Here is a 23,190-nt window from a genome sequence, read left to right as displayed (position 1 = left end):
AACTGAAGGTTTCAGAGGGGAGGGGGAAGAGGGGGATGGGTTAGCCTGGTGATGGGTATTAAGGAGGGCACGTAAGGCATGGAGCACTGGGTGTTATATGCAAACAATGAATCATGGAACACTACATCAAAAACTAATGATGTATTGTATGGTGACTCACATAACATAATAAAATTAAATTAAAACTAATGATGTATTGTATGGTGACTCACATAACATAATAAAATTAAATTAAAAAAACTAATGATGTATTGTATGGTGACTAACATAACGTAATAAAAAAAATTTAAAAAAGGATAATTCCAAATAATTTATGTAGATACTCCACCCCTCAAGAAGGTACAGATTAACTTGCCTCCTACCTTGAGTGTAAACTGCACTCAGTGCCTTGTTTCCAAAGAGTAGGACATATAAAAAGGGAGGGGGGAATAACTTTACAGTAGAGAAATCTGGCAAACACTACCTCAGCCAAGTGACCAAGATTAACATCATCAGTGATAAGTCACATAGATATCACGTACCCTTAACAAGACATGATTATAAGGGCACTTTACCTCTGCAATCTTCTTTCCCCAAACCTATAACCTTAGTCTAATGAGGAGAAAAACATCAGACAAAAACAGATTGAGGGATATTCTACAAAATACCTGTCAGCACTCCTCAAAATTGTCAAGGCCATTAAAAACAAAGACTGAATGATTCTCACAGCCCAGAGGGGTCTAAGGAGACATGCTGGCTAAATATAATGTGATCTCTTGAAAAGCAATCTGAAAGAGGAGAAGGACATTAGGCAAAATGAGTGAAATATGAATAAAGTATAGAATTTAGTTATTAATGTATAGATATTGGTTCCTTAGTTTTACAGAAGAACCAGTGTTGGCTCCATAATAATGTATGTTGTTAGCAATAGAGAAAACTGAATGAAGGACTTATGAGAATTTTGTACTATTTGTCAACTCCTCTATAAATCTGGAACTGTTCAAAATGTCAACTCCTTTATAAATCTGGAACTGTTCAAAAACTAAGTTTATTTTAAAATACTACTAACATTTTAAAAGTATCTAGTTTGATGAAGCAGTTTGATATTCTTTTGAATCAGGGATCTATCTGGATCCATATGTGAGAGGAAAACTTAATAAAAAGGAGCCTGGTAGGATCTGATGGCCAAAAGTACTTGATTAGAACTCAAATATGGCCAATATTAGCAACAGCAAAGGTGACTGTAGGGTGAAGGAAGAGAGAATGAGGGTGTGAAAAAGAAATAAATTATCTCCAAATACAAAATATCCTCACATTTCCTTTAATTCTTCAAGGCCCTTGCTGAGTCTGGCTTCAATAATGTGGCCAGTTAAACATGTTGCTTATTCTAATACCATTACTTTATTTCACACTGTCTATATTAATTATAGCAGCTTCTTTCCTGGGTAGGGATTGGGGGTGCAGTGGATTACTGCCTGTATCACACTCCCCTCCCCTATACTTCTTGTACATTTTGACCTTCCTCTGTCTATGTTCCAACACCATTCGTCATCCATCCGCACAGCTTCTGTATCCAGAAGAAATATGGATGACTAATTTTCCCCATAAAAGCCATGCCAGTCCATTTGCATTGACATCATATACAGCTATTTATGCTACAATTTCCATCATTCCTTATTTTCATTCATCGCTACTTGTCCCTTAAGACCCAACTCAGATGTTACTAGTCCCATGAAACCATTCTTTGATCTCCCACCAATCTTTCATCTAGACAAGCAAAACCCTTTGTTTGTTTGTTGTTATAGTTATATCTACCTACTTTTATTGCAGTATTTATCTCCCATACCATAATCTCTTTCTTCATAAATCAGTTTCCCCCATTTTAAAAAGCTTTAGTGAATTTATTTTTTCCATTTCAAATTCCCAGTATATAGTATACCATTTGTTGATCTTCATGAAATTTAATTTAATTAGTAGTGTTAAGTCAGTGCCTACTAAGAATAAGATAATCTACCAGGAAAAGGAAACAAAAGGAACACTAAGACAAAACCCTAGGCTTTTCATAGTTTAAAATCTTCTTGTTAACTGTTAGAGAGTGTTAAAAGATCGGTAACAGTATAATGAAGATAATAAACCAAAAGAGAGATGTCATAATTAACTAGGAAAGTTATGTAGATATACACTATAGACATAAAGGAAGACTTTACTGTGGAGGTGAGACATCTGACCTTGAAGAAAAGGGAAAATTTAGCTAAAAAGATAAAGTAAAGGGGATAATTCTGGACAGGGGATACAGGTATAAAGTGTGATTTCTGGGAAGGACAAAATAAGAGATCTTAGAAAGGAAAAATCAATAACTTGCTTCGTGGTTGTATGGGATTAATGACTAAAAAGCAAAGAAAATTCTAAATTGGACCTCTGGGAAAATGATAGTGGTGCTGACCAAAAAAAAAAAAAAAAATCAAAGCATGTACTAGTAGATAGTTTTGAAAAACTCTAATTATATCCTGGGGAGAGGATTCCTCCAGGACGCTATACTTGGGTGCCTTCGCCCTTAATGGGAAACTGGTGGGGCTGCCATGAACTGCAGTCTTTGATCTGACCAGGCATTCCATACTAACCCCCATGGCATTGGGGAATTAGGGAGATCTCGGCCCTGCTCACAACTGGGCAGGCTGAGAAGAGACAGCTTATCAAGACCTACTCAGTTACCTGGTTTTTCCTACTGAGATAGTTTATGTTTTCTTCTTTAACAGTATATTCAGAATTAATTGGCAGCAGGAATTTTGAATATTTTATACTTTCTAAGAAATTTCAAAGACTGAACACAAATTACAAGGTAAGCATCTTAATAAAGGAAGTAACCCAGTTTTCCTAGATTGTGAAAATCCATTTATGCTAACTATATGGTTATTTGTCAATAGTATCTGTAAGGCTCAATCTTGGTAAATAGATAATTTACCAAGGAATAAGAAAGTGTTATTTGACTGTGACCTGGTTCTTTCTGTATATCATTTATCAAGTAAACATAATAATGCTGACTCTCCCCCCATATATTCCTACAAAATAAAATGTTGGAAAGTGCTTTGAAGCCCATAAAAGATCATAGGTCAAAATAAAGTAATACCTTTCAGTAGAAAAATAATTGTTTGTGCTAAAAGCATCTAGTTTGGTCCAGGTACAAAATCCAGTGTTCAAATGCCTAGATTCCAGCCCTGAGCTGATTATGTATTTAACTCATATTTTCACCGAAAGCAACATGCTAGATCTAAAAAGAAAAGGTAGAACTTAGCAAAGACAGTCCTTTCCATCATAAATCTTGTGGTTTAAGGGGCAAGATATATATGAAAACATATAGTCACACAAAAAAAGATGAAATTTAGGTTTCAATCCAGGCTGTGATGAATAGAATTTGGAAGGAAAGTTTATAATAGAACCTACCCAAGCCTGGGGATACCCAAAAGTCTCAGGAAACAGCACTTGATCTAGAAATCGGACGTTATGTAAGATAGCACTTAAATCACAGGGCCCTGCTTTGCTTTTCTGAAAAGTTAGAGAATTTTCAAAGATCTGGACATTCTGAAATCTGTTTCTCACCATCTGATAACTCTAGTTCAGGCATAAAACCCACTGACTGCACCAAGACTTCCTTTAAGGCAGGGAAGAGAGATGCACGCTGGCTAATTTTGCCATTATTATTGTTATTATTATCGTTTATTATTATTATTATTATTATTATTATTATTATTATCTTAAACTCCACATCTAAGACAGGCTAACTCATGCCTATAGGCAGCCAGCTTCTTCTCTGGATGGCGGAGCATATCATTCATATCTAAGGCAGGCTAACTCATCAAGTCAATCAAACACCCAATGGCAGGAGGCTTTTCACTCAAGCCTTTTGGCTCTGGACATTATAGTATGTGATCACGTCAGTATGTGATCTCTTGGTTTGAAGATGATCAACATAGAATGCTGTAATAAAAGCTGGATATATAAAGACAGATGCCTATTTCTGGCATGCCAACCCACAGAGGCCTTCTCGTTCTTCACAAGAAGTTTGAGGCTCTTAGTATGAGTAAAGGGAGAACAAACTTGATATTTTTGTTATCACAATTTCTTTAAAAGTGGATACTCTTTTTGGTGAACAAATCAAAATCAAGTATCTGCATGGAAGCAATGAGTTGAAATCAATCTATACAAGTGTTAGAAAAGTAATCTATGACCTAGTACACACTGTTTCTAAGGAGAAGGGTGGACATAGGCAACAGGTTTTTTTAGTCCTTTCTGTAAATAACAAAGGAAACTTATATCTCACTGTTAATGTTGTAACACATACACATAAACACAGGTTTCAGAAGAGGGGAGTAGCCTAACAATTTAGAAATGATATTTTCAAGAATTTCATGAACAAATGAATGTCACAGTTTTTCAAGAACATAATAGAATAAGATATTGGAGTATTTTATTTTACTACCATTTTGTTAGGATGGTTTTTAAAACATGATTTAATAATAAATTTTATCAAGCTTTTGTAATTAATGCAAATGGCATATATATTTTTTCTTTAATCTGTTCTAAATGGTGAATAAACTTTAGGAATATTCTGATGCTAGTCTTGCCTTTCATTAAATTCAAGTAATTATATTTTTTTAATACACCATTAGGGTCAATTTGCTCTTTTCTTTATAATTTTGGAAACTATTTTCATGAATAAAATTTCCCTTTCTTGTACTGTCATCGTCAGGTTTTTAACAAGGTCATATGAGTCTCCTACAAAGGAGTGTGTTCCCTCTTGTAATAAACTCATCAAGAGTTGTGCAGATATTTAAAGCATTTTATAGGTATCAGGGAAGAAGATTAAATATAGCTAAGGTAGTCTAAAAAGGAAAAAAATTAAATCTTGAGGGAAATGAGCCCTAAAGATTTTCCCTGTACCCATCAATGGCAAAATAGCTGTAGCTAGTAGTTAAGAATAGTATGAATTCTACAACAGTAAGAACCCTACAAGATCACGTAGAAAGGAAACTTTCTCCCTCATTGATAATCTGAATTTACTATAGACCATGTAAATACAGTAAGTGTTTTCCCTGGATAGAAAATAAGGCTAATTAGATTAAAACCTTAAATTATCATAAATGCATATAACACAAACTATAACCATAATGATCAATTTTTCCCTTAAATTATAATGTCCAGAGCCAAAAGTCTTGAGTAAAGTAGAAGTGTTTTAAAATTACAAAAATAAATCTTTCTATAAATTAAATTAGCAATTTTTTTCATAGCCAAATAAAGTCTATAATATCTGCCCTGGAAATAAGTGTAAATTTTTCCTCAAAAATATTACTAAGGAAATCACTAGAAAGATGAGAATGGAAATAGCATAATTTTCTAAAACAGTGAAAAAATCGGACAATGTGAAATTGGAAACTGTGACTTACTAACTCTTCATCATATTTTAAAATTGTAAAAAAAAAACCTACAATTATCCAGTTTCTTTTAATATATGAAAATACCTCTAATACATAAAGTAATGGAATGCATTTTAATATGTATACTCTGGTTTCTAAAAGTACATTAAATCATGGATAAGGAATATAGAAGAAATAGTAAGAACTGATTCAAGTGATTATGGATGAGTATTTTTATATTTGCCATTGTTCTTAAACTTTAATAAGAAACTGCTTCATTTCTATGACATTTTTAATAAATCTCTTATCTTTCTGTTATCATTACAGAGAGCCATGAGGAGTGGGAATGAGACAGAAACCACAGATTTCATTCTCCTGGGCTTCTTCCCTGAATTTAAACACATCACAGCCATGGTCTCCATCATTCTCCTGATCTACGTGGCTGCCTTCACTGGCAACACTCTTCTGATCCTCCTCATTTGGTTGTATTCCCATCTCCACACCCCCATGTACTTCCTTCTCAGTCAGCTCTCCTTAATGGACTTGACTTTGACCTCTAGCATTGTCCCCATGATGGCAGCCAACTTCTTCTCTGGATGGCGGAGCATATCATTCATGGCTTGTGGGACTCAAATTTTCTTCTCCCTGACTGTGGCCATTGCAGAATGCATCCTTATAACTCTAATGTGCTTTGATCGTTATGTGGCTATATGTGATCCTCTCCGATACCCAGTCATCATCAATCCTAAGGTTTGCTTACAGATGATTGCCATGTCTTGGGCTGGAGGGGCACTTACTTCCCTGGGCCACACTGCTTTTACCTTGCATTTTAATATCTGCAGCCCCAGAGAGATTCCCCTCTTCTTCTGTGAAGTCATGGCTGTGCTTAGGATCGTCTGTGAGGATATCACAGCCTATGAGAAGGCAGTGGTGATAACAAGCATCGTTGTTCTGCTGCTGCCCTTATCTCTTATCTTGTCTTCCTATGTTCTCATCTTCCTTGCTGTACTCCGAATGAACTCCCCAGAAGGCAGGAACAAGGCTCTGGCCACCTGCTCCTCTCATCTCTGTGTGGTGGGTCTCTATTTTGGTCCAGGTATGTGCATCTACATGAGACTCGGTTCTGCCAAGACTCCAAAGTTGAATGAGGGTCTCTTTCTGTTTGGAACTGTCCTCACTCCACTCCTAAACCCTCTTGCCTATAGTCTTAGGAACAAGGAAGTTCTAAGTGCACTGAAAAAGTTAATGGGGGAGGTGTCAGTCCTCCAGGTAAATGGCAGAAATCCCATTATCACCCATAGGCAAAACAAAGATGCACCAGCAAAGGGGCATTTTGTCAGTTAAAAATAATAATAATAATAATAATAATAATAATAATCCCTTCAAGATCCTGGAAAAGTCAACTCACTTTACTGAGTTTATCTGCAGGGAAAAAAAAATGTTTATCCTTTCCTTTGTCCATCTTAGAATTTCTTTTTGATTGTCCTAGATGATGTGCTGATGAAGGACAAGGAACTGTGTACATCAATTCTCTTCATGATTCATACTTGATGGTAATGTGCTCTTTAGTATTTCCAAAAGTTTCATGTTGATTCCATGAAAAAAGGTCAGTGTCTACATCCCTAGAATGAAAAAAAAAAAGTACCAAGCACATAGATACCTCAGGATAATTCCCTGATAAAATTAATCAATGGGCATGATGATAAATCATCAGGGATCAGATAAATTTACCAGTGTTGTTTTGTTCTCTCTATCTAACAGGACTATTAATTCCTCTTACTCCTGTAAAAATAGTCTTCACTCTATGGCAGTGTTTCCAAAGAGTGGTTTTCTGATCACTTGCATTAGAATCATTTGTTGACTTCACAAAATATACCACTTTTGTGACCATCTCAGATTAGCAGAATTAGAATCTGTTAAATTCGGCTCAAGAATCTGACCATCAGGCCATTTAGTGATTGTCATGTTTACCAAGGATTGTAAGCCCCCGATGTAATTATTGACCTAATATTCTAGACCTGCCTTGCAAAATAAATTCCCAGTCTTAAAGTTTCCTGATCTCTTTATAATGTATGTAATAGAATATGTTAAGGTGGCTAGCAAAAATTAATGTTATTTTTAAGATAGTAGAAAATAACTTGATGTTTGGAATAGTTCATAATTTAAAAATTTTGAGCACACAGAGTAAAGAGAAAGTAAAAATAAAGAAAAAAAGACTCAGATTTGTGATATAAAAATATGAATGATTGAAAATATTTATAACACAATAAAATTTAAAGCAGGAGACATTATAGGTGTTTCCAAAATGTTGATATATTTCAAAAAATTGAAAATATACTATATAACTAGAACACTAGGAACGTATTACATGTTTCCTTTAAAAAAATGACTGAAATAGGGGTGCCTGGGTGGCTCACATAGATAAGCTTCTACCATGGCTCAGGTCATGATCCCAGGGTCCTGAGATTGAGCCCCACATCAGGCTCCCTGCTCAGCGGGGAGCCTGCTGCTCCCCCTGCTTGTGCTCTCTCTCTCTCTCTGTCAAATAAATAAAATCTTTAAAAAATGACTGAAATAACATAAAAACAGTTTTCCAGTGAAAAGGAAACACTCAGAAGGAGCACTAACATTCTAACAACTTCTCCCTTAAATATCTCAGAAGCCATCAATGACATTGTATTACAGAGATACAAAGCTGAGTTCCGGAAAACTTAAAACCTTTATGTCAAATTTCAACTGTGTCAACAATATTAAACGTGGTCCTTTCAGAATTCCTAGAGGAATGGCTGAGGGAATCCTTGAAACGGAATCAAAATATCACTTAACTGAAGAATAAAAATTATCTCTAAGCCATCTCAAATAAGAGGAGTGTGTCATTTAATGGATACTATCATGGGCTGTTACTACCCAGATGGTGTTGTCATAACACGCTGGTACTCCAAAGGGAGTCCTCAGATAAGATTGTGTTTAGAAGATGACACTAGGAAAGAAGGGAGAAATACTCAATGAAGGAAGATAGTCTACTTGAGGAGTTTCTGTTGAATAATATGTGCTCATAAAGCATGTTATTTATGTTTGACAGTTTTAATAAAGAGTTCTATTTTCATATGTAACTCATGGAAATGAACATTTTAACCCTGTGAAATTGACAGCAAATAGATTTCCAGATGGACTGGGAAAGCACTCATCTTGGATTTTAGACTACGTGTTTGTGACCCACATTTGTTGGGGGAGCACCATTGCATACTATGACTTAATCCTTTAGGGGAAATAATTAAAGAAAATAATTAAGTACATGATCATTCAGAAGAATTATGATACACTCCTAAATAAATCATGGTTCTTTCATTTATTTCCATTCTCATATTCATGATTTTAAAGTTCCTCCCTCTAATTTAACAGCTCTCCAACATGCATATATTTTGTTGAACAACCTAAATGTCTTCTATATATAAATAAAATATTTATTTATTTATTTATTTATTTATATTCAACTAGCCAAGTTATAGTACATCATTAGTTTTTGATATAATGTTCAATGATTCATCAGTTGAGTACAACACCCAGGATATTAAAAAAAAAATCAACCATATTGGGGCATCTGGATGGTTCAGTCATTTAAGTGGCTGCCTTCAGCTCAGGCCATGATCGGAGGGTCCTGGGATCAAGCCCCATGTCTGGCTCCCTGCTCAGTGTGGAGTCTGTTTCTCCCTCTCTCTCTGCCCCTTCCCCACTGGTGCTTGTGCTCTCTCTCTCTCTTTCTCTCTAATAAAGAAATAAATACATAAATACATAAAATCTTTTTAAAAAGTCAACCACATTAATAAATACATTATGAAAATAAAATTTTGTGACTGAATAAACTATTTTAAGATGGAAACTAGAACTCTATGGGAATAGGATGTAGGAAAATGAAGTTTTTATGGAAGAGACAAGATAACCACGATTTCAGGTGTCCAGAGACTCTGAGATGCTACAAATGGAAATGGACATTAAAATGGAGCAGACAGGGGACCGGAGATATTTGAAGAGAAACACTTTTCAGATGGTTCTCTGACTTGAGACAGCAGGATATAAAAGTAACTACGGAAGTCATCTCACCACAAGAAATTAGCTGAGACTTTTTGACAAATTAGAGCATTTAGATTGTAATCACCAATTCTACAACTTGCACATAAAAAGTCAAAGACATACAAATTTACATATGAAATATCTTAAAAACTAAAATCCCTATAGCACATGAGCAATTGGTCAAGGTCTTGCTTTTTCCAATAGTTTTAGAGCAGGCCTCACTAACCCCTAAGTTTGAGTAGAGAAAATCATGGCAGAAGACAATGTTTTTGTGGTGACAATTCAATGATTTTTTGTTGAGGTATGAAAAAGCATCAGAGTTTCTTCATGCATATTCAAGTGGATATGACACTAGAGACCATGTTTGTTCATTTGTTCAAGAAATTTTTTTTTTGAGAACCTACTATATGGCAGGCACTGTTTTAGGCACTGGAACTAAAGCAGTGAAAAAAAGAAAATCAGTGCTTTCATGGAGCTTACATTCTACTTGGGGAACATAAGAAATAATAAATACTCAATATGTAACATGTTGATAAGTGATATGAAGAAAAATGAAGCAGGGAGAAAAGATAGAAATAAATGTATTTTTATGTAGTATGGTCAGGGAAGGTATATCTGCTTAGGGGGCATTTGAGTAGAGACCTTAATGAGTAAAGGAGGAATAGTACATTCAGAGAAATTTTGTTCAAACAAAAGAACAGTTAACAGAAAGACTTTGGGGATAGAAGTGGGCACAGCATGTTCAAGTGATGCTGATGAGGCTGGTGTGGTTGAAGGAGTGATAGAAGACACAGTCAGAGAGAATCATGGGCAAATAATCTATGGCCAATTAGAAAAAAATATCGCAATATTCCAAGTGAGAAATGGTGGAAGTTTGAACTGAGCTGAAGCAATATCTGGTAAGGAGATGTGGTCCAATTCTGGACATACCTCAAAGGTAAGCCAGCATGATTTGTTGAAGAATTGGTTGTGAGAAGGATATGGAGGAGTCAAGGGCAGCTCTGAGAGTTTGGCATGCAAAACTGGAAGAATAGCAGTCTTAATTCTCTGGACCCAAAAGGAAGACATATTATTTCTGCTTCACAACTCATTGACAGATCTCTTGCACTGGCCTCAGGAGAAGCAGCACCTAGATGCTGTGGGTCACTGACATGGGTTCTGTGTTGGTTAGTCTGTGTTTGACCCTACACTCTTCTGAACTGTGTGGACCACTACCCAGGCTGCCTCACCCCAATTCCCTTGTATTCTGGCTTCCTGTTATATTTGATCTGTGAGAGGCACCTGAAGATCAGAGGGAAGAGGGAAGAGTATTTATGGCCCTACTTCAACCAGACTGGGTTTGAGGAGTGACTGCATTCCTTCACCAAAGTCATAACCCCTTTGGGCAGATCTCTTGGTTCTGTATGTACGACTCCATCCCCTCCAGATAAAGGGAGGTTATGTTACCACTGCTAGTACCTGGCTGTTTTACTCTCTGTTGTTTCCCACACCCTGCCCTACTTCTGAACATCATATTTTCATCCTTGCTCTCTTCCTTGTGGTTTCATGGCTTTCTTTAGTATTATGCTTGGATTCCTTTCTCTTTAATCTTTCTGTATCTATTATAGGGTGTTTTGTTTTGTTTTTTGTTTTGTTTTGTTTTGTATTTTTTTGTTTTGTGGTTGCCTTTGGGTTCATATATAACATCTTATGTGTATAGAAGTCTATATTAAGTTGGTTGCTGAAGTTCAAAGACATTCTAAAAGCACAAAATTTTTACTGACAACTCCACATTTTGTACATATGATGTCATAGTTTACCTCATTTTATTTTCTATATGTCTTGACGAATTTTTCTATATTTAATTGATTTTACCGCATTTGCATTTTAACCTCTCTACTGACTTTATAAATGTTAATCTCCTACCGTTGCACTATGCTTTCCCTGTGATATTTCCTTTTCATAATATCCTTACTTCTACTTAAGGTCTTTTCTTCCTACTAAAAAAAAAATCAATTTAACATTTCTTATAATACTGGCTTAGTGGTGATAAGCTCCATTAATTTTTGTTTGTCTGGGAAACTATTTATCTCTGTTTCTATTCTGAATGATAACCTTGCCAGGTAGAGTATTCTTGGCTGTAGGGTTTTTCTTTCATCACTCTGAATGTATTATGCCAATCCCTTCTGGGCTATAAAGGTTCTTTTGAAGTAAGTTTCAGCTGATATCCTTATATGCTTCCATTGTATGTAACTGTTTTCTTTCCTCTTGTTACTTTTAAGATTCTCTCTTTATTATTATTTTTAACATTTTAAATATTATGTGTTTTGGTGTAGACCTTTTTTGGATTCATCTTAGGGACTCTCTGTTCTTTCTGGGCCTGGGTTCTCTCTTATTCCCTATATTAGGGAAATTTTCAGCTATTATTCAATTTTTTTAAATTTTATTTTATTTAAATTCAATTAATTAATATATAGTGTATTATTAATTTCAGAGGTAGAGTTCAGTGATTCACCAGTTGCATATAACACCCAGTGCTCATTACATCATGTGCCCTCCTTAATGCTCATTACCCAGTTACCCCATACCCCCACCCACCTCCCCTCCAGCAAATCTCAGTTTGTTTCCTAGAGTTAAGAGTCTCTTATGGTTTGTCTCTGTCTCTGATTTTGTCTTATTTTATTTTTACCTCCCTTTTCTTATGATCTTCTGTTTTGTTTCTTAAATCGCATATATAAGTGGAATCATATGATATTTGTCTTTCTCTGATTGACTTATTTTGCTTAACATAATACCCTCTAGTTCTATCCATGTTGTTGCAAATGGTAAGATGTATTACTCAACCAGCTTTTATTTCAAATAAGGTTTTTGTCTCCTCTCACCTCTCCTTCTGAGATCCCTATAATGTGAATGTCATTACACTGACTTCCCTTAACTTATTCCGATTTTTTATTATTCCTTTTTTCTTCTTTTTGATGTCCACCTTATTTGCTTTCCATTACCTTGTCTTCAAGTTTGCTTATTTGTTCAGCAGCATCCTCTAACCTGTTTTTTTATTCCTTCCAGTGCATTTTTTTAATTTCTGTTATTGAATTTTTCAGCTCTGACTCTTTTTTTTTTTGTATTTTCTATCTCTTTGTTGAAGTTCTTACTGAGTTTATCAACTTATTCTTCTTCAGTAAGTATCTTAATGACCTTATTTTTTATTATTTGTTAGTTAGCTATTTATCAAGAAAAACTATTCCATAACCAATTATTCATGTTTCATAGTTCAGGAACACAGGTCAGTGGCAATTCTCCATGAAACTCAACCTAAAGTAATTCTTAACATTGCAAAATCACTTTGCATTCTGAAAGATACCAGCTCTTTTCCTCTCCTCAAAATCTTTCATGGAGTCATAATTTCTGTAGAAATCTGCATGTGCATTCTTTCTTGGTTTCAGCCACAGCTAACATAGAAAGATGCAACCCCCAGGAATACAGTGAATGCTCTAACAATATGAAATCACAGATGCCTGAACAGAAAGCCTCACATCTGAGGTCTCATCAACACACTGAAAGTTACAGTAATTATTCTTCTCAACCCCAACCTCAAAACCAACATCCTTCCTAACTGATACAGAAATGGATGCATGACAATTACTTTGAATTCTTTAGCACACATAGTGCTTATCTCCATTTTATTTAGCTTTTTTACTGTGATTTGGTCTCATTCTTTCATTTAGGACATACTCATCTTTCTCCTCATTTTATATAACTCTTTGTGTTTGTTTCTATGTATTAGGTAGGTCAGCTACTCTCAGGTCTTAAAATCAGTGACCTTGTGCAGAAGAGGTCCTGTGATGCCCTATAGTACGATCCCCCCAGTCACCAAAACCAGGTGCTCCAGGGGTGTCCTCTGTGTGGGCTGTGTGCACTCAGTCCTGTTGTGACTGAGCAATGATTGCCTACAGCTCAGCCAACTACAAAGATCCACTTTGCCTGCTGTGGGTGCACTGGGCAGGGTTTGGTTCTTCTGCTATAGAGATGTCTTCCTGAGGCTGCTGCAGGCTTCTTGGAGGATGGGACAGACATTTAGCCTAACTCTCTGCAGTTGACCTCTCTGCCACACCTGCAGGCAAAGTGAAGGACAAGGCATGCTACCCACACAGCTAGCTAAGGGGTCACACTGCTGGAACTGCTGATGACTGTGTTTATTTATTCCCCCCTCCCCAGGGCAGGAGTCACTGTGGAGTGGTGCAGATCTGGTTGGGGCTATCTGCAGGGTGTGGTGGAGAAGGAGCTGCTTTGAGAGAATTCCTGTCTTGTTCAGATTGGATGGGGAATAGAGGGATGTGGCACATGGCATTAGCAAGGTAGATGGAGAGTGTTAGTGCTGACGCCCTCAGGTGTTCTCTTATCTAGGCTGAAGGAGTGGAAGAGAAATGATACCCACCAACACTTTTGTTTCTGGATAAATTTATTGCAGATCTCTGTTCTTCTGGCACATGTTCTAAGACAGTCAATAAATCTTCATGTCTACCCCAAGCACTTTTCAAACTGTTGTTTTTGTGCTCTGTCTCAACTGAGTCATTTAGTATGCTGGCTCTTAAGGGGTGTGAACTCTTTCCTATTGCTCTCTGGCTCTCTTGGAGTTAAGCACACTGACCTTTAAAGCTCCCAGAGTTAAGCCTCACTGAGTTTTAAAGTTTCCAGAAGATGTGGTCCATATATACAATGGAATATTACTCAGCCATCAGAAAGGATGAATACCCGTCTTTTACATCAACTTGGATGGGACTGGAGGAGATTATGTTAAGTGATATAAGTCAAGAAGCAGAGAAAGTCAATTATCATATGGTTTCGCTTATTTGTGGAACATAAGGAATAGCATGGAGGACATTAGGAGAAGGAAGGGAAAAATGAAGGGGGGGGGAGTCGGGTGGGGAGACGAACCATGAGAGACTATGGACTCCAGGAAACAAACTGAGGGTTTTAGAGGGGAGCGGGATGGGAGCATGCATTAGCCCGGTGATGTGTATAAAGGAGGACACGAACTGCATGGAGCACTGGGTGTTATACTCAAACAATGAATCATGGAACACTACATCAAAAACTAATGATGTACTGTATGGTGACTAACATAACATAATAAAATAAATAAATAAATAAATAAATAAATAAATAAATAAATGACATTGTTATTAATGATAAAAAAATAATAATAAAATAAAGCTCCCAGAATTTAGACTCTGACCAGACTCTGATGATAAAATCAGTTCTGCAAAATATCCCCTGGGCAATTGAGAAGAAGGTGTATGTTGTTTTTTTTGGGTAGAGTGTTCTGTATACGTATGTCAGATTTAGTTATTTTATTGTATTTTTATGTCCTTTTCTGTTGTTGTTAAATGCATTGTAAATTCAGCTTTCAGAAAAGACCCTGTCCCAGCCTCTCTCTATCCTTTGCTACAATGATGAGTCCAGTGATGATGTAGAGGAGAGGCAGAGCTAAGTAAAAATGTTGGATAGAGTTGTGGTGGCCTGACTGGCCATCTTGTGAATGGTGGCTATTTTTCTTCAGAGAATAATTCTAAAGATTCAGACCTGATGATACAAATTCATGCTAATTAAAGTCTGGGGACAGGATGTTTCTAGGACATTTCCTCTTGAGGTCTTCAATTAGCAAAGGATCTGGATTATGTAATATATGTCCTGTCTCTGATCAGAACCTTAACTTATAGTCCCTTCTCACAATATTTGAGCCAGTCTGATCTGAGAAGATAAAATGACCCTCTATCTACCCACACCCTCAACCAATTCTTCGTCTTAGTTCAGACATGGGAAAGGAGAACCAACTGCTTCTCACCCAGAGTACAACACCAAAGAAACCTGGGAGTCCAGGCAGCAATCACAAAAGGAATGACAGAAATTGTAAGGTAGCCAACTTTAACATTTACTCTGGTGCCTGAAGTTTTCATGTATTTCAAATAAAAGGCATATTAATACTGTAACAGTTGATTTGCATTAATGATGATAAGTGTAGGCTATTAAAAATAATTTTGTATTATTTGTGTATATTAACTCTGATGGACAAGGCAGGTAAAATAGTTAAATCATCTTGAGAATGTAGATAAAAGCATAACTCTATGAGTGGTTAATAAATAATGTCCATATTCATTATTGTTCCCTGTAAGAGTTTTTATTTAATGTTCAGATTTTATTTTAATTTTTCATCTCTAGGATGATTTGTCCTCATAAGTTAGATAATAGAGAAGGTCAAATGTATCCTGGGTATAAAATCTTACATTAATGATGGCAATTAAGGTCCTGGGCTCCAGGGTCCAAAAGAATAGGGTTAAAGGTTCAGCCCCACCACCTGCCTCAGTGGTCTTGGGCAAAGACTTAATGTTTCCACACTTTAACTTTGAAATCAGTAAACTGGATGAAGCAAGAGCACACAAATCTGAGGTATCATTGGAACTGGATGCAGTATAGTATGTGAATAGCTGAGTACGCTACCTGGCATAACTTGTATTCAATAAAGAAAAGCTCATGACTTATTTTCTCTAGTCAATAAAATATGTATTGACACAGTGGGATCTGTAAAACTTCCTTGTACTTTTTCCCTAGTTGTCCATTTGGCTGGTTTAGCACATTGATGTGAAAACATTAAACATAGAATTAATTAAAAATTATAACCAATAAAAAATACATTAATATTAAAAGAGAAACCAAAGTAGATAATCATCATATGATCCAACATTTTTTTAAAGAGTTGATTTGTATATGTATGGTCATATAAGAATCACCATATCAGGCAGTCCCTTAGAATTCACACTATCTATTCTAATTGTTCTTTTTTTTTGACAGAAAACGTGTGGAAGGCCATGCTAAATCCAAAGCCATCATGGACAGGTCATAATTTTATTTGATTTATTTTCTGTCTCTTTCTCATCCAAGGTGAGGAGAAGTTACAGACAAGTATTCCCCCCAGTTAGTGAGCTGTTTTGACATCAGAGGGAGGGATGGAGTTGTTCTTATGGATGACACCTCTGTTTCAGGGTTATCAGAACTGCTTTGAAGCTTAACACAGGCAAAGCTTATCTCTAAAGAGGTAAGAACTGGACAGCCAGACAGCCACCCAGGGTGTGGAGTGTCCAATCCCTCTCTATTCTGCTTGGTCCCTGGGAGAGAGGCTACAATCAGGGGCGATAGCTCATGAGGGTTACTGGACACCATAACAAACACCTCTTCATTGCCAGGTGGGCTAAAAGTTGCCAAGCCATATTGTTTGTTTATTCCAAGACAGATGGTACAACACAGATGTGCTTAATTCTACCTGTTTCTTTTATCTAATCCTCTCAAGGAAAGGGACAAGCACCTAGAAGAAAACACAGATACAAAGGAAAAATTCAATGCATGGACTGTGGTAACTGAAGATGTAAATATATTTTCTGAGAACATATCTGTGTTACATGCCATTGAAGCATTTTGGTTTCCTGAAGAATTTCTACTCTTCTGCTTTTTAAGACTCAAATGAAGTTCCTGTTAATATTCCAGGCCCCATTCCAGTATGGTGTGGTTCAGGAATTCGTATTTATGTGGATTTTTTTTTAAGATTTTCATTATTTATTTATTTGAGAGAGGGAGAGAGAGAGAGAGCGCATGAGTGGGGGGAGGGGCAGGGGGAATGGGAGATGCAGACTCCCAGGTGAGCAGGGACCCTGACTCTGGGCTCCATACCAGGACCAAGAGATCATGACCAGAGTTGAAGGTAGATGCTTAACCAACCGAGCCACCCAAGCACCCCAGAAATCTGTATTTTTTATAGGAGTCTTCTTTGATTCTCATGAGCAGATAACTTTGAGAAACATTCTTTGGTACATCAAGGGCAGGCTCTAGAATCAGATTGCCAGGGTTACCTCATGGTTCCTCTGCCATTGGAAAATTACCCAATCCTTCTCAGCTCCACTGCTCTTATTGGTAAAATAGAGGTACAATTATTCATATATTTTTTAAATTTTATTATGTTATGTTAATATCCATGCATTACATCATTAGTTTTTGATGTAGCGTTCCATATTAATTCATTCGTCGTTTGTTTTTTAAGTTTTTATTTAAAGTCCAATGGGCACCTAGGTGGCTCAGGAGGTTAAGTGTCTGCCTTCAGCTCAGGTCATGATCCCAGGGTCCTGGGAGTGAGCCCCCCGTCGGGCTCTCTGCTCAGCGGGGATCCTGCTTCTCCCTCTCCCTCTGCTGCTCCCCCTGCTTGTGCTTTCTCTCTCTCTCTGTCAGATAAATAAATAAAATCTTTAAAAAAATAAAGTCCAGTTAGTTAACATACACTATTAATTTCAGGTGTACAGTATAGTGATTCAACACTTACATACAACACTCAGTTCTCATCACAGCAAGTATACTCTTTAATCCCCATCACCATTTAACCCATCCCCCCTGGTAACCGTCAGTTTGTTCTCTATAGCTGAGTCTGTTTATTGGTTTGCCTCTCTCTCTTTTTTATTTTTCCTTTTTTCATTTGTTTTGTTTCCTACATTCCACATATGAGTGAAATCATATGGTATTTGCCTTTTTCTGACTGACATTTCCACTTAACATAGTACTCTCTAGATCCATCTATGTCCTTGGAAAGGGCAAGATTTCATTATTTTTTATGGTTGAGTAATATTCCAGTGTGTGTGTGTGTGTGTGTGTGTTACATCTTTATCCATTCATCAGTCGATGGGTACTTGGGCTGTTTCAAAATTCTGGCTAATGTAGGTAATGCTGATATAAACATTGGGGTGCATGTATCTCTTTGAATTAGTATTTTTATATTCTTAAGTAATTACCTAGAACTCCAATTGCTGGATTATATGGTAGTTCTATTTTTAACTTTTTGAGGAACCTCAATACTGTTTTCCATAGTGGCTGCAACAGTTTGCATTCTCACCGACAGTACAAGAGGTTTGCCCTTTCTCCACGTCCTTGCCAAAGCCGGTTGTTTCTTGTGTTATTGATTTTAGCGATTCTGATAGGTGTGATGTAATATTGCATTGCAATTTTAATTTATATTTCCCTGATTATCCCCTATGATGTTAAGCATCTTTTCATGTGCCTGTTGGCCATCTTTGGAATGTCTTCTTTGGAAAAATGTCTATTCATGTCATCAGCCCATTTTTAAATTGGATTATTCAGTTTTGGGTTGTTGAGTTTTATAAGTTCTTTATATATTTTATATACTAACCCTTTATCAGATATGTCATTTGCTAATATCCTCTTCCATTCCATGGGTTGCCTTTTAGTTTTATTGATTGTTTCCTTCACTGTGCAGAAACATTCTTATTTTGTTGTAGTCTGAATAGTTTATTTTTGCTTTTGTTTCCCTTGCCTGAAGAGACATATCTAGTAAGAAGTTGCTATGGCCAGTGTCAAAGAGGTTACTGCCTGTGTTCTTTTCTAGGATTTTTATGGTTTCATGACTCACATCTAGGTCTTTCATCCATTTTGAATTTATTTTTGTGTATGGTGTAAGAAAGCAGTCAGTTTCATTCTTTTGCATGATGCTGACCAGTTTTCCCAACACCATCTTTTTCCCATTGGGTATTTACTCCTACTTTGTTGAAGATTAATTGACTATAGTTGTGGGTTTCCTTCTGGGTTTTCTATTCTGTTCTATTGATCTCTTTGTATATTTTGGTGCCAGTACCATGCTGTGTTGATCACTACAACTTTGTAATAATACTTGAAGTCTGGAATTCTGATGCCTCCAGCTTTGCCTTTCTTTTTCAATGTTGTTTGGGCTATTTAGGGTCTTTAGTGGTTCCATTCATATGTTAGCATTGTTTGTTCTATCTCTGCAAAAAATGCTGATGGTATTTTGATAGGGAATGCATCAAATGCATAGATTGCTTTGGGTAGCAAACTATTTTAACTATTTTTCTTTTAAATCCATGAGCATGGATTGTCTTTCAATTTCTTTGTGTCATCTTGAACTTCTTTCATCAGTATGTTATAGTTTCTGAGGACAGGTCTTTCACCTCTTTGGTTAGGTTGATTCCTAGGTATCTTCTTGCTTTTGGTGCAATTGTAAATAGAATAGATTCCTCAATTCATATTAATTAATTCTTATCTTATGGATTATTGAGAGAATTCAATTATATATCCATGCATGTAAAGCACTAGTATTTGTTGAGTGATCAGAAACTATTATATTATTATTATCATCGTTGTTAAGGTGATGAGTTGTACTAAATGTGTTTTAATGTCAATGAACATTCAAAGTGGTAAATCTAATTGTTACAGCTAAGGTGTTTTTAGTGCCAAACAAATGGATTCTGTTTCTTCACTGAATACTCCTAAGATACCTTTGTTTCCTTATATATTGATTTTTTATATATTTACATTGACTAAGCGCAAAAGGCAAACCCAAATCTTCATTCTCTTTAAAAAGGAATTGAGTAGAAATAGATCCATCAACGGATATACTGTGTCCCCTATATTCATCTATCATAATACTCACTTCTGAGGGGCAAAATGCATTTATAAGTAAATAACAATTGCTTGACTAAAATCTATCTCAGGAAAAAATACTGTAACTCTTCTTGTTTGACTCTGAACCTACACTAGGCCTATAAGTAAGAGAGAGGAGAATAATAGGGCAAAAGTAAAGCTTTGTGGAGGGTTAATTTTTGGATGAGAAGAAAAGATGATAGTATGGATGAAAGTGATAAAAAAAAGAAGGTGGAAAATTAAGTGGCTAAAAGAGGATTGGTAAAAACTAAGAAAGCAATATGGGGACAGTGCAGAAAAAAGGACACCATAAGGTATCACTCTTATTGGTGGGAGGAGTGGGCAGCTACTTATAATATAGCTTGACCTGGCATGGGCCAGGAGGACTCCCACATTTCCCCATTGCTCTGATGATGTTTGGCATTCCAGCATTAGAGATCCTTCCTTTTTCCTAAGGCTTTTTCCTCTGCTAAAAATTTAGTCTCCCCATCACCCAAAGAGATTAAACATTGGAACAATATATGCAGCAGATCAATTACTGGGAACATTCTTGAAAATATCAAAAAACCTGTGAATGTTGAGTACAAGAAGTGGGCCAGGGAAACCATCTGAAAAAGGATTCAAGTAGAGAAGGTGACAGTCCTGTTCATAATTTGGCTTAAGTTAGGAAAATAACTATGGTAAAGGCAAAATGCATTGATCTCATGGTTAATATATATATATGTACACCATCATAAATGAAAAGAGTTCTTGTCTTCCCTGTATCCCCTATAATCCTTACAAACCAGTCTGTATGGTGAAAACGGCAAAGATGTTACAGCTCTCCCACACAGAATACAACAGTTCTAAGATCCGGGCAACAACTAGATTTTTTTTGTCCAAATGCTATATGAACCATTGTTTATATGACTCTGACAAACTAAGTAGGGTGCTTTATTATGACACACCCACAGAGAGTACTGTGAATGCTTATAAGCAACACAACACATGATCAAGGTTCCTGACACTTATAACAGCCAGCATTCAGGAAACATGCATTGAGCACTGAGCATCTGCAAATTTCTAGAATTTGGCCAAAGTTTGGCTTAATAAAATATTATTGAATTCATTAACCTTTCCACTGTATTTCCTCTCCATCATGATCATATAAATGCCCAATTTTCCCCTTCCCATTTGCAAGTTACTTCTAATATTACATCTCACTTCCTCTCACTTTTATCCAGAAAGTCTAAGCCATAGCCCTGAAGAACTTTCCATGTTATTCTCTGCTGTTCTGCTTCTTTATGCACAGTGTTTCTGACACCTGGAATGCCCTTTTTCAAATGGGAAAGCTCTTCCACATTTTTAAGATGTAATTAAAATATTATCTCCAGCACAAAGTCTTCCCTTATTTCTTTGTAACGTTTGAACAATTTCCTTTAAAACCAATATCACATTTTGTTATAATAATGGTCTCTTTCCCTCAACTTACTGATGCCAGAGGTGATGTTCATATACATATCTTTGTAACTTTATAGTCTAGAATTTGCCCAGCACAGATACTGAACTCAATAGACATGTGTAGAGTGAAAGAATAACTGAGTGAATCAGTGAAATGAGTTATGGAAAGAGTGAGGTATTAAGTTTTAAATTTGTCAATACATAAATCTCCAATTCATTTACTTTACCATAAATATTTATTTATTTTGTTATATTTTTAATTATGTTATGTTAGTCACCATACAGTACATCATTAGTTTTTGATGTAATATTATTTAAATCTAGCAGAGAAATACATGATTTTATGGGAATGTATAATCTCAGATGTACACTGAAAAAATGGAAAAAATAAGATTTTTATTGTTCTGTAAATAATTTACAATACAGTATTGAATGTAGCTGAAAGATATATCTGATAGGATTTCAAGTCTTACTTGACTTACTCTGTGAACTATCAATTATCACATGACACTGCATCAATTTGGCCAAGTCCCTTAATTTCAATGAGTATCATTTCCTTGTTTATATAATATAAACATTGTACTACATCCATATTCCTCTATCTGGTCTAATTATAAGACCTGCATGTAGAATATGATTCAATAGGTCTGGAGGAGGGTACAGGCATGTTTTCATCAGGCAACTTTAAGTAACTGAAATATTTTATTTCATAAGCCCCATGAAACTAAAAATCAGATATTATATTATTAACTTTTCAAAAGCTATAAAGTAGAAAATATGCAAACAAAGTTTATTATCACACAATTATTGATAACCTATGTCTTCATGTTACAGGCCTCGGCAGGCTTGAGTGTTCAAAATATTTACAAAGGAGGAAAACAAAAACACAAACAAAAACAAAACAGAACCCCTCTTCTGAAAATATTACCAAACTACAGGGTTCAGGAAAAGGATATCTGTCCATTAATAACTATGGTATAAGGCAGAAGGCAATATACACCATGAGAGACTGATGAATATAGAAGATAGGAGGAGAAGTGAAGCCATGTCTCAGAACCACAGAAGAGAGCATTTGAGCTAGGACTTTGAAAGTGGCTAACACACTTCAGCACTTAAAATTAAACTGAATTGCTTTTTCTCTGCTCACTCGTTTTTGAAAAATATATGTCTCAAACTTATGGATTGTTCACCACCCTTCCTCCATCACACTCATACATGTGCTATAAATTCTTGTCCTTAACATTATTTTTAATTGTACCTACAGGTACAGGTGAAAACTGCAAGAAGCACTGGAATCACTCTGACTGACTCTACACATATGCACATCTCTGGGACTGCTAAGGGACATGAGGGCACTGATTCTGCTATTTATGTCAATTGAACTTCAAAGTATGCCTAATATAGGCATTTAAACCTGTTGGCCGACAATGTTCTAGAATCTCTATGCTCACTAATTCTTTTAATCTGTATGTCACTCCTGTGGTGCGGGTAGGCTTCAGTCCAATTTTACAGAAGAAGGAAGACAGACACAGAAGGATGATCCAACTACACAAAGGCCATCAGGCAGTTAAATATGGTGATTTAGATGAAGCTTCAAACTCTGGTACTGATCTTCTGGAGGCTGTGTTTTTAACTGATCTACAATACTGCATCTGCTTCTACAGTTTATATGTCCAACCAAACCTTTGCTAAAATAGATATTCTACCTTTTAAAATAAAGCACTTCTTGTAAGATGGACCCTATTATTCTCCTCCATCATTACCTTCTGTCTTACTTTTGTACAGCATCAACTAGTACCTTGAATTACCTTGATGACAGAAA

General features: G+C 36.1%; 1 protein-coding gene across 1 annotated transcript; it reads left to right on the top strand.

The window, feature by feature from the left end:
* Positions 1–1,191: 1,191 nt before the first annotated feature.
* Positions 1,192–22,749, top strand: LOC116626459 (olfactory receptor 2M5-like). The gene is made up of 4 exons (XM_032395782.1): positions 1,192–1,216; positions 2,736–2,818; positions 5,658–6,659; positions 22,633–22,749. Exons 1-4 carry the CDS (start codon positions 1,192–1,194, stop codon positions 22,747–22,749), a joined length of 1,227 nt encoding a protein of 408 aa, XP_032251673.1.
* The last annotated feature ends 441 nt before the right edge of the window (positions 22,750–23,190 follow it).

The sequence above is a fragment of the Phoca vitulina genome, unplaced genomic scaffold, assembly GCF_004348235.1.
Source record: "Phoca vitulina isolate PV1807 unplaced genomic scaffold, GSC_HSeal_1.0 scaffold87, whole genome shotgun sequence".
Lineage (NCBI taxonomy): Eukaryota > Metazoa > Chordata > Mammalia > Carnivora > Phocidae > Phoca > Phoca vitulina.
This window is presented reverse-complemented; position numbering and strand designations above follow the sequence as displayed.

Excerpts from the sequence above, each read along its gene's own strand:
- LOC116626459 (XM_032395782.1), top strand. The coding sequence starts at position 1,192 with ATGGCCAATATTAGCAACAGCAAAG. Across the intron at positions 1,217-2,735 it reads CAATATTAGCAACAGCAAAG|TATATTCAGAATTAATTGGC; the intron begins GTGACTGTAGGG and ends CTTCTTTAACAG. Across the intron at positions 2,819-5,657 it reads GACTGAACACAAATTACAAG|AAACTGCTTCATTTCTATGA; the intron begins GTAAGCATCTTA and ends AACTTTAATAAG.